The sequence below is a fragment of the Xyrauchen texanus genome, chromosome 1 (genome assembly GCF_025860055.1).
Source record: "Xyrauchen texanus isolate HMW12.3.18 chromosome 1, RBS_HiC_50CHRs, whole genome shotgun sequence".
NCBI lineage: Eukaryota > Metazoa > Chordata > Actinopteri > Cypriniformes > Catostomidae > Xyrauchen > Xyrauchen texanus.
The window spans coordinates 6,642,686-6,655,546 of record NC_068276.1 but is presented as its reverse complement, the minus strand read 5'-3'; the positions used below and the strand labels follow the sequence as shown (position 1 = coordinate 6,655,546).

The following is a 12,861-nucleotide window of genomic DNA, read 5'->3' as shown; positions in this document are numbered from 1 at the left end:
GACCAAGGGAAAATAATACCTCCCTAAGGGCAGAGGAAGAGGAGACATGGAGCCGCCCTTTAGCTATCACAGGAAGGAACGCTAAGGAAGTTAAGGTGATGTACAGAGTAAAATCCCTGTTAATAGCTGAATCCGCTCTAAGGTTATGCAGTATACCACACAATTATATCTACAACTAAGTTCAGGCAAGAAAGTGGATAAGTACTTTCAACTTGTTATCTGTTAGCCAATCAGCTCACACACATGTGACATGTCAAGCTAATCGGCTCACATGGCATAATCTAATAGGCCTTTGCAGTAATCAACATGTGTAGTCTCTCTTTGCTTAACATTCAAATTTGCTCAGTTTGCAAGTAAGCCGGTTCACTGCAGCATGCTCTGAAAAGTGGTTGCTGGGGCAGCACGCTTTTTTCAGCTTGCACTGTGAGGTCTGCTTTAGGCCATGACATATAGAAGAGAGTCTTTACTGAGGTAAGCCGTAGCCAAATCAGTAGCCGAATCAGGCACTGGCACACATCGCTTTCTTAGGTCATTGGTTTAAATAAATCCACACATAGCTAGGTTAATTCACTAGTTTTAAAAGCTCAGGTTCACATTATGTGTCAGGTCACAAGTTATTTAAGCATATCGGCCAAGCAGGCCCAGGCACACATAGAGGTTTAGATCATTATGCCAATTTGGCCAAGTAGGCCAAGGCACAGTTAGCTAGCATACACTCAGTGCACAAGGATCTTTGGAGCAGCAGCAGTACATAAGTACTGGTGGTAGATCTGCTTGTTTGGGGGTTGTGTTTTGTGTTATGCCTTTGTCAAGAGGAACCACAAGAACAAAAATTGTAATAAAGTACTGGCCTCTCTTTCTCAATCAGTTACAATGAATTGGTATTTGGCTGTTAAATGCTACGATGGTATGTTTGAGTCTCAAGAAACATATCAGTCTGAGTGGTGAACAAATCCTTCAGATAGAATTGCGTACTGGATCAACAGATTCGTTGAAATCAAAAAGAGTGATTCTCAAATACTCGAATGTACAACTCGCATTGTTCATTAATTGGACATCACTACTTCTTCACTACTTACATGAACATGAAGAATGTGCCGAGGAGAGCTAAGACAAATGTCAAGATTTTTAGGAAAGACTTGTAATATAATGCATAAGGTCCACTTTTATTATACTTTTATCATGCTTTCTTGGAGCTTGACAGCCCCTAAATAAAAACTGATTTTTCTTTTTTGGTGAACTTTCACTTTAAGAGTTCAGAGATGCACTCACTCTTGGTGATGGAGTTGTGGAGGCTCAGAGCTCTAGAGTTTCTTTCAGCTCTTTCCATGCTGGTAGATCTCAGGGTCACATCACTGCCTGATGGCCACTCCTCAATCCCCTTATTAGGCTCAAGCTAGAGAGAGAGAAAGAGAGGAGCTTAGAATAAGTAGAGTGGGTGGTTTGACCAGAATCCTATAATACTGAGTATTTTTTTATAACTGTAGCGGTATAAAGTGCCATGAAAAAGTAAGTACACCCATTTGTTTTTTCAACATTAGGACATACAGATTGACATTTTCACTAATGTTTACAATATAATTTAAGAAATGACACTTGGAGTACACATGGAGTGCACAGGTTGTATATCTTAAATGAACCGAAATACCAATTTCTTGTGTGGAAAAAGTTAGCACAACCCTTTTTTTTTGCATACATATGATTTGAGTAGGTTCTAAATGTTACCATAAATAACACATCATAAAATATGCATTCCTGTTGACTGAATTACATAATTTATAAGTAAAATTAAACTCGCTTTTGGCGCCACCCTGTGGACATTTCACATCAACAACACTTCCAGCTTCAGCCATTGGGCGCAGTGGTTCGAATTTCAGTCGGCACAGACCGATTTCAGCAGCAGAACTTTTGACTGATTGTTTAAAATTCACAGTGTGATCAGTCTGGCTGTGGATGCATTGCAAAAGATGTGAAGAATGTGAGCTACTGTCTGTCAATAATTTATTTCAAGACAAGCAGCTATGAGAAATGTATTATAGTACAATAATTGTGACCAGCGACATGATAAGATGCAAACTGCACTATTAATAACCAAGCAAACTGAACTCTGATGTCAAAAGGACTCGGGTCCGCACCAAAAGGTCTAGTGTAAAAGCACCCTCAATGCCAAGTGCCCATAGTGCATACATTAATTAGATTATATGAATGGTTGGTCTGGGAAAGTTATCAGGCAATTACAGCACTAATTAATTTTTATGAGCAAAGCAATTTACATATCATGATGTCACAAGCACCTCATCCCCAACTCCCCATTTCAAAACTTGTCCTAGCAGTGCTGTCACTAATGCCGAAAAATAAATAAAAGTGTGCATTGCATACCTGTTCCTCTTGCTCCAGAGGCACTTTAGGTTTGACAGCCAGTATGAGGTCAGGGGTCGTATCCCTTATCTCTCTGAGGTTTTCATAAATGGGCCTGTTTCCTTTTAGACTCACGTTATCGTATACATGCCTGACAGATATACAGATAAAAGACAGATCATTAAGGTTTGAGTACACTCTGAGTTGCTCACTTGTGTATGGACACCAAAAAGTTATGTTCACATGCCATTAGACCAATGCATTTTCATGACCTTTCGGGTCCTTAGAGACAATTTTTTTTTAGAAAGATTGCACTTAAAAAGAGCAATTTCTAGCCAATTAAATAGTTTCTGACATTACTAAAAAAAACTTGCCATGAATACTTTGTATTTTATTAATTGTTCATGACTTTTACTGTTGTTTACGATTCCTAGAAAAGGATTTTAATGGTAACTCCATATGTGGAAGATTCCTTACTTTAAGCCATTTATACAAAAAGTGGCACAATGATCTTTTCGTCACAGATATGCAAGGAAAACAGCTAAATAATTACATTGTCATATTCCAACAACTTTCCTGACTAGTCAGGTAAGCCAAACAGCTGTTTAACAACCTCATTTCAGTTTGCCCCTTTCTGGTATGGAACGGACACTTTTCACAACCCATTTCAATCCAGTTCCCAGAATGAATCAAATGCATAAAATTAATAGTTTGTTTTTATAAATATGTTTAACCCTCCAATCATCTTAGGGTCATTTTGACGAATACGTTATAAATACCACATAGTTGTTTTTTGCGACTTTGTGAAGACCATCAAAACATGACCTACGTCATACGCCGGAACTCGACTCTCTCATGAATGCGAGGACGGCCGTTACCGGAAGCCAGTTATTATAGTTTATAAAGTTATAAATACGGATATTGTTCTTACAAAAACGCATAGCTTCGCTTCAGAAGGCCTTTATTAACCCCCTGGAGCCGTATGGATAACGTTTATGATGGATGCGCTTTTTTGGGCTTCAAAATATTTCCATTCCCTCCCATTTTAAAGCTCAGAAGAGGCAAGATATTTTTTTATATAATTCTGATTGTGTTTGGCTGAAAGAAGAAAGTCATATACACTTAAGATGACTTGAGGGTGAGTAAATTATGGGATCATTTAAATTTTTGGGTTTAATCAAGAGCCTTACAATGTAATCATTATCTTTACAGTATTAAACACTGCATTACTGTCATATTGAAAAATTAGATCACTTAATCTATTCAATAAATAAATGACTTGCATTGCACATACTTGTAAAGCCAGAGGAGGATGTGCCTCCTCAGGTGAGTCTGGCCCTTTTAAGTTTTTTTTTTCCCTCCACTAACTAAACACCTTATGGTTTGTTTTCTTTTCTTGACATAGTAGCTCACTGGAGGCCAAAAACTTTAAGACATGAGTTCTATAAAGCTGTTCGCTGGGGGCATTAAGGCATGTGTATCAATGTAAACAATATGCATCATGAAAAGCGCTACAGAAATGAAAATTATTTGACTACACAGTATAAAGCCAAAGACCAAGACATGTAGGCCAAACAAAAAGGAGCAAAAGAGTGCACCTTTAAATGTTAGAGGGACATTTGTCACCTTGGTAACTGCCTAGCAACCAGATGGGATTACCTTAGCAACCAAGTAACAAATCACATATCTCTTCCCCAGAATATCGTTGAGATTTCTGGTTTCATTCATTGGACTCAGGGTAGCAAGGAGGCTTTTGAGTATCACCTAGGTAACTGCCTAGCAACCAGATGGGGTTACCCTAGCAACCATGTAACAAATAACATATCTGTGCACCAGAATATCGTAGACAGTTTCGGTTTCTTTCATTTGACTCAGGGTAGTGAGGAGCCTTTTCAGTATGACCATAAGTAAGGAAACAAAAATCTGCATACCTCTCAAGGATATTCTGGCATGGTGCGTGGTGCTCTAGCGAGTAGCTCCGAGTGAGAGAGATGGCAGTGATCTCTGGAGTTTGGCTCATCATGCTGTCCTGCAGAGACGTTGCCCGCAAGAGGGGCAAGCTGGGTGGGGAAAGGAGCGAGTCTGCATCCCCTCTCTCTGAAATTCCCATCTCCTCTCCACATCTCTCCTTCTTTTGAGCATCTCTATCTGTCACCATATTTTCATCCTCTTTCTTGTTATCTTCCCCTCCTTCATCATCCTCCTCCTCCTCCTCCTCTTCTCGCTCATCTAAGACCCAGGCATCCCCTGAGCGTCCCTCTCCAGACTTGCTCTCAGCATCCTGGATGGCTTTCTGGTACAGCTCTGAGAAACTCCTGTGCTCGCACCCACAGAATGAAAAACCTTGAATTTAACTGAATAAATTACACGATATACTGATTAATTAGTCAAATTAATAGCAAAAATGTGCATGTATCAATATTAGCTGATGTATTGAAGGTAGAAGTAGACCGATATATCAGTTTTACTGATTAATCGGTGCCGATTGTTGCTTTTTCGAACTATCGGTTACCTGCATATACTGTTTCTATGCCAATAGTTGTAGAATCTTTTTTTATTTCCTTCATGTTTGTGACTCTTGAGCTGCTATGTCTGTGCACGTCATTGTAAGGAAAGTCTAAGAAATTGTTTTAATGTTCTACAAAACGATCTTAGAAACTATCAGCCGACAAATTGGTTATCTGCCTTTTGCACCACCTTAGTTATCGGTTTCTACAAAATCCACAATTGGTCGACCTCTAATTGAAAGTAAGGAGCATAATTCAAAGACATAACTAGTGACAGACCGATGCATTGGCCAGGCTAATACATTTAGCTATTCAGCCTTTTAAAACCCATTTCTTTTTAACCGGAGTGGAACTGGCTCCCCCTGTGAGCCTGGTTCCCCCAAGGATATTTTTCTCAGTTATCTACATCTTATGGACTTTTGTTTTTCTTAACACAGTCACATTTGGCTTGTTCACTGGGGGCCTAAAGACAAATAATATATATGTATGTATATATTTAAGGCATAATCTACAATCATGTTGTTTATCAAACCGCACAATAAAGACTTACAGACATTAAAGCTTCATTTTCTGTAAAGCTGTTTTAAACGACGAGTTGCGACTTTACCTATGCTGCGAAAAGCTGATAAAAAAGCAAGTCACAACAGCCGAAGGCCTCCAAACAATCATAACTTGTATTTTTGTACATTGTACATCTTTTGTTCAAGTCATTTTGCTAAATGCACATGTTAAAATGACATCCCTTTTAAAAATGTCAACATATGCTGTATATCAGCTGAACACTATTAGTCATGGAGGTAAACTTTGATGCTACTATTTTGGTTTACTTTTGTCATGACACTATTAGCTAATCAAAGACTTACTCATGTTGAGTAATGCAGACCCCTTGATCCATTTGTGGGCAGTGTATGTGCATGCTTCTGCATAACCAATCAAATGTGTGTATGAGAGAGAAAAAGATGCGTATACCTTGACCAGCTGGTGGGTCACTGGCAAGAACAGAAGGGGGTCAAACTTTATGCAGTGTTATATTGTAGTACAGGAGTGTGCCTATAATCTAGGCAAACAGTGGAAGAATCTCTTTTGTTTAATTAATTTCTGGTCACTACATAATTCCCATACTTCCATTTGTGTTATTTTACAGTTTTAATGACTTTATTATTCTGAAATGTGGAAAATATGAATAATAAAGAATGAGTAGGTGTGTCTAAACATATACACATTACATTTCTGAATCTAACATTGTTCTGCTGCAAATCGCTACTTTGTACCTTTCAACAGCACTCCATCCTCCACTGCCAGCGTTCTATATTTTACTTTTCTGCCCACTCGCCCTTCTCCAAAAAAATATTTTCTTCAATTTCTTAAAAAATAATTTAATATGATGCACTTCATCTCTCCATTTTCTCCACATTCTTTCACATGTTTACAAAAAAGATTATTTAAAAAATAAATATAAGTGTCAGTTTACTGAATTCTGAGTGAACACCCCCAAAATCTTCCTCGATATAGAATAGATGTACAGTATATAAACATCCAGTGAGTGACAGTTCTGTGGATGGAAATGTCTTGTTGATGAGAGAGGTCAACAGATAATGGCCAGACTGGTTTGAACTGATAAAAGTCTACGGTAACTCAGATAACCGCTCAGTACAATTGTTATTAGAAGAATATAATCTACACAATATTAGGCAGGTGGTTTTAATGTTGTGGCTGATCAGTGTATATATATATATATATATATATATATATATATATATATATATATATATATATATATATACACACACGCTAGCGTTCAAAAGTTTAGGGTCACTTATTCATTCTTTATATTATTTTTTTATTTTTTGTAACATTTTAGAATAATAGTAAAGTCATCAAAACTTTCAAAACAAAAAAAAGATTTTTTATAAATTTGCTCTGACAATTGAAATTTAGCTCAGGTGCATCCCATTTCTCTGGATCATCTTTGAGATGTTTCTACACTTTGATTGGAGTCCACCTGTGGCAAATTGAATTCATTGGACATAATTTGGAAAGGCACACACCTGTCTATATAAGGCCTCACAGCTGAAAATGCATATCAGAGCAAAAACCAAGCCATGAGGTCAAAGGAACTGCCTGCAGAGCTCAGAGACAGGATTGTGTCAAGGCACAGATCTGGGAAAGGCTACAAAAAGTTTTCCCAAGAGCACAGTGTCCTCCATAATTCTTAAGTGGAAGAAGTTTGGAACAACCAGGACTCTTCCTATAGCTGGCTGCCTGGCCAAACTGAGAAATCGGGGGAGAAGGGCCTTGGTAAGGGAGGTGACCAAGAACCCGATGATCACTCTGGGTGAGCTCCAGAGATCATGTGTGCAGAAACTTGCAGATGGGCAACCATCACTGCAACACTCCACCAATCTGGCCAGACGGAAGCCTCTCCTCAGTGCAAGACACAAGAAAGCCCGCTTGGAATTTGCAAAAAAGCACCTAAAGGACTCTCAGACTGTGAGAAACAAGATTCTCTGATCTGATGAAATGAACATTGAACTGTTTGGCCTCAATTCCAAGAATCATGTCTGGAGGAAACCAGGCACCGCTCATCACCTGCGCAACACCATCGCAACGGTGAAGCGGCATGCTGTGGGGGTGTTTTTCAATGGCAGGGACTGAAACAGTGCACTGTTTCAAATGCATAACTGTTTAAAGTAAGTACATAGAAGTTAAAGAAAACTAATATTATGTGGTAAATTTGATTAATTAATCAGTGTATCATGTCATTAATTTGATCCTTTTATAATTTAATTACTGCCCCACAAATAACCCATTACTTCGATTACCTGCGTGGTCTTCCATTCTCATCTGGAGGTATGACTGTGATGTGGATCTTTTGCGCAGTGCGCAGGAGTATGCTTCTCTCTTCCTGGCTGAGGTGTATCAGGACCTGGCCGCAGAGACGAACTACACGTGCCCCCAACTGCAGTCCCCCACTCTCCGCATACCCAAACCGCTGAAGCTCCGTTACAAAGCCTTCCTCACTCATCAGGAAGCCTGCATGGCCGACTCCATCTCTCAGGGGCGTGACCTCACGTGCTTCACAGCCACGCGTAACCAGCTGGTGAGTCAGTATTGAAGTGTCACATTAAAACTGCATTTGTCATGAAAAGAACAGTGTCTTAAAATGAAGGGTGTTCTGCAAACAAGGCAAACATGCCAAGATTGCATCTGATAATTAAATTATACACAACGCATAGACAACTTTATTAAATAACCTCTTGAACTCCCAATTGTTTACACCCAAATTTAAAAGCTCACTTTACACACATACAGTGGGACTCTAATACAGCTGAGCACTCACATCCAGTCTATTTTGGATTGCACGCATGTCCCCACTGTTTTGTAGAATATATCGGCCTCTGAATGGACTAGAAGCTCAATTTAGATGTCTTTGAAAAGCTGAGATCATTTTATCATCAATAGATAATAACATGTTTTGCCAATGATTTGTTTATCATGCTTTTAGTTCTGGACATCTGAGATACAACATTGGATTATTTAACCAAGCAAGCTCACAAATAAGTTAAAACATGGCTCATTTTGAAGAAAACAGCCAACGGGAAGAGCTGATGTTGTCACGAACCCCGCTCCCTCGCTCCGCCTCCTTGAGCTCGTACGCTCTTTTTTTTTCCTCCCTCGGGCTTCCACGCCCGTTTTGCTCGTTCGAGCTTGCACGCTCGTTTTTGCTCCTACGAGCTCACATGCTCGTAGACTATCTCCCCCCTCGGGTACTCGCTCGCTTCCTGCTCTCATCCAGAACATTATGACCACCTGCATTCGTCCCAATCACCACGTCATTGTTTACACCTGCACTCGCGTCATCTGCACTCCTGTTCATTGTTTACACCTGCACTCGTCACTATATATTCCACATGCATTCGTTTCTCCAGTGTTGGTTATTGTATTTAGTTTCCCGTGTCTTTGCCCCCCGCTAGTCTCATCTAGTTTTGACCCCCCTGTGATTCGTTACCCCTTAGCTTGCCAGCCTCTCTTGTTCCCCTAGCTCCCCTGTTTAGTCCTTCCCGCTAATCTGATTCTGATTACCCCGGCTTTGACCCTACGCTTACCTCGACCATTCTCCCTCTGGATTTTCCCCACTGTACCTTCGTCTGCTCTTTAAAAATAAAAGCAGTTTTGATTTACATTGTGACTGTCTCGTCTTGTGTGTGTGTGAGCGGGTTACAGATGTAGAGTTTGTGGCTATAATAAAGTTCACACTGGCCTTTGGCTTCTACAGAAGCATATAACAATTATTTTATCATAAGCATACTTCTCGGTGCTCTAGGCACATCTTTGTTGAAAGGTTTATACATTATTGTAAAAAATGAATTTCTCTTAGAAGAAACCCAACTGTTTGACTCTAGACATCAGAGTAAATTTGATAACTAAAATTCTCACCTCCAATCGTTGGACCACCTCCTTAATATCCTCCACTTGGCTGTCTGGCACAATCACAGTCACTGCCTCGCCCCTCTCGTAGAAGACATCCAGGCAAGGCCCACCTTGAGATCCCGTCTCTGTCACTGCCTTCCAGCCAATCACATCGCGACAGCTGCAATTGAATACCACCCTTCGCGTAAATCGCTCTATGAGCACTACCGATTCTGCCGATATGCCCAGCAGGCAAGGCAGGTTCAGCCCATTGCACTGGCTACCCTGAATTGCTGTGACGGCCCACACTAAAGCGCCAGCACTATGGAGTTCTGCCCCCTTAGGTCCCTTTAATTTTTCTTTGCGTTTTCCGCCCAACGACAGCAACGGGAATTTGGTGGACGAATCAATGGGCGTGGTGGTGACGTAGTTCTCCGCCAGGTCTTTTAGGTACTCCTGCCGTGTACGTGTGGCCATTGAGCGGAATTTCTCTGATTTATCAGCGCCGTTTTCGCCGTTAATGGCTTTGGCAAGGAGAAAGTCACGGAAGGAAGGAGAACGAGGGAAGCGTGCACCTTTAGGGAAAAGAGGACCAAAGAGAGGGATGTCCTTGGAGCGAGTCACAGCCACTCTAAAAAAAAATTAGATAAAGGCAAATTAAATGTATTTATTTTTCTTCTAGATATGCACAATATATCGTGATCATATTGGTTATTGGTCAATATACTGTAAGTGATATAGTTTTTTCAATTATTGGTATTGGACTCTCAATTAAAAAAAAAATATATATATATATATATATATATATATATATATATATATATATATATATATATATTTAAACTAATTTCTTGAAAAAATTAGAAGACAGACAGACAGACAGATAAATATATAGACAGACAGACAGACAGACAGACAGACAGACAGACAAAGAAAACAGACAGACAGGTAGATAGAAAACAGACAGACAGGTAGACAGACAGACAGAGAGAGAGATAGATGGATGGATGGATGGATGGATGGATGGATGGATGGATAGAAGACAGAATAGATAGATAGACAGACAGACAGAGATAGATAGATAGATGGATGGATGGATGGATGGATAGAAGACAGAGAGACAGAAAGATGGACAGACAGACAGACAGACAGATAGACTGACAGAAAGATGGATGGACAGACAGACAGACAGACAGACAGATAGATAGAAAACAGACAGACAGGTAGACAGACAGACAGACAGACAGACAGAGAGATAGATAGACAGATAGACAGACAGGTAGATAGATAGATAGACATACAGACAGATAGCTTATAGATAGATAGATAGATAGATAGATAGATAGACATACAGACAGATAGATTATAGATAGATAGATAGACAGACAGACAGACAGGTAGATAGATGTACAGACAGATGGATGGATGGATAGAAGACAGAATAGATAGATAGATAGACAGACAGACAGAGAGATAGATAGACAGACAGATAGATGATAGATGGATGCATGGATAGAAGACAGAATAGATAGATAGATAGACAGACAGACAGACAGACAGACAGATAGATGCATGGATAGAAGACAGAATAGATAGACAGACAGACAGACAGACTGACTAAACTCATCATTAAAAACACCCCCACTCCACAATGGCAGATGAATGCATATATCGACCATGCCACTGTTCATGTGAAATATCTCATCTATACTTTTGGTTTTCAGTTGTTTCAAAATCAAATCAAATGCGCTACTTCAACAAGAGTGTGTCATTGTTACTGAACAACAACATTTTCATGTCAGATCAATCCAAGACAGGACGTCTGCAATAGTGGCTGGTAGAAGAGGCCAAATTACCTGCCACTGTAAATATATACCTGTATATGATTTGTGGCGGGTGTTAACTTCTCACCTGTAACAAATAAAACTATTCATTTTCAGTTTTTAGTGTGTTTTCATTTTCTTTTTCAACAAATTATTATAGATTTATAACATCTGTCATTTATTGGGTAGTGGCCATAACATGGAAATCTGTACTGGCCAGAATTTCAACATCTATTCCCTATTTCTTTTCCTCCAGCACGTTTGGTCTACTCTCTTACCTGTAATAAGTATTGTCAGTGCAGGGCTTATGCACTCGGACGATGATGAACACATGCTGAAAGTGAGAACGGATGGCTTTTGGTGTGAAGGGTAAAGCGCCTGGTTCCTGGAAGACTATTGTGACGATATCGTTCCCTATATGCCTTTTCCTCAGTAACTAGGACAGAAATACAGGGGTTGGGTTGGCCTTGACACGTCAGCTTTTTAGACAGACAAAAATATAGTCAGTTTGCACAACACTCAACAATAATGGATTATTATTATTATTATTATTACAAATAGTTCACCTAAAAATGAAAATTCGGTCACAATTTGTTCATTCACATTACTTTCTTTCATAGAACACAAAAAAGAACTTGACAACTTCTATGTGTATATATATATATATATATATATATAGCTTTAGAGTCTGTTTAAAAAAAAAAAAACACACATAATTTAAATGATTATATCTAGGCAACAGTTTGGGATAGAAAAATACAAATTAGATTATTCAAAAGGTGAAGCCTTCCTTTTCACTTTAGTGCATCAATGTTTAAATGCAGGGACGTGCACAGACATTTTGAGGGGCAGGGGCTCAAGTGAAAAAAAGGGCACTTCTCATAATTACGTATTTTTTAACTTTTTTTTTAAACAAAAAAGTATATATATTAACAACTCTGACTTCCTTTTTAAAAAATTAATTTAAAAAGTTAATTAATTTTATCTTCCTCAAACTCACGCAATTGTTTCATTTTCAAAAGATGTCTACAAAATAATCAGTTCACACAGAAACCATGGTCTCCTTAGTATTCACTAGGTGTATAGAGCAGCAAAGGAAACCATGCCACAATGTGCATGTTTTCTATGCTACTAGTTTCAAGTATATATTTAGAATAACCTAAATAACTGCATCAAGCAGAGGGGCGTTTTACTAATAATTTGAAACCAAGCATCAGAATACTGAATTGCCTGAATGTTTTAATCAAATACATAATATGTACATAATATATTATACAAAAATATAATATTATTATTGCTATGCATGTACACACACACACACACACATACACAATAACTGATGGTGACATGAACATAGTTTCACATTTGAGGGAGGACTGTATCATCATCATCAAATAAAACCTTCAAAATCCATATTTAGATGGAGTTTCTTTTTAAACCTACTATCCTCCATCTGTTTGCATCTGTAGATTTCTTCTAAATTCACCCATTTAGATTTCTAAATTTCAGGGGGAAAGACTCTTGATGTATGTAAGTCATTAACTGGGGACGTTCTGTGGTGATATGCTTTAATTATTTTGTTTATCCTATTTACCTGCATTGCCCTGTCAATTAGATGCAAATATGCACATTTTAACTAGTTGACGCCTAATTTGCATATCAGTTTATCGATTGTGATGATGTTATTAGACACACACACTGTATTCACCTGTAGGGTCCCCATTTAGTACAGTAGCACTGTATGGCCATGACATATTTGCCTT

At 38.9% G+C, this 12,861-nt stretch overlaps 1 protein-coding gene across 5 annotated transcripts in view; it reads right to left on the bottom strand.

The window, feature by feature from the left end:
* LOC127650747 (signal-induced proliferation-associated 1-like protein 2) overlaps positions 1-12,861 on the bottom strand; it is a 64,793-nt gene that overhangs the window by 15,133 nt on the left and 36,799 nt on the right. For all 5 annotated transcript variants that reach the window (XM_052136372.1, XM_052136365.1, XM_052136380.1 and 2 more), the window contains exons 7-12: positions 11,377-11,534; positions 9,303-9,906; positions 7,688-7,962; positions 4,290-4,673; positions 2,380-2,509; positions 1,273-1,396 (exon numbers count right to left, since the gene is read on the bottom strand). In XM_052136372.1, coding sequence (XP_051992332.1) covers positions 1,273-1,396; positions 2,380-2,509; positions 4,290-4,673; positions 7,688-7,962; positions 9,303-9,906; positions 11,377-11,534 — 1,675 coding nt within the window. The remainder of the gene's footprint in view (positions 1-1,272; positions 1,397-2,379; positions 2,510-4,289; positions 4,674-7,687; positions 7,963-9,302; positions 9,907-11,376; positions 11,535-12,861) is intronic.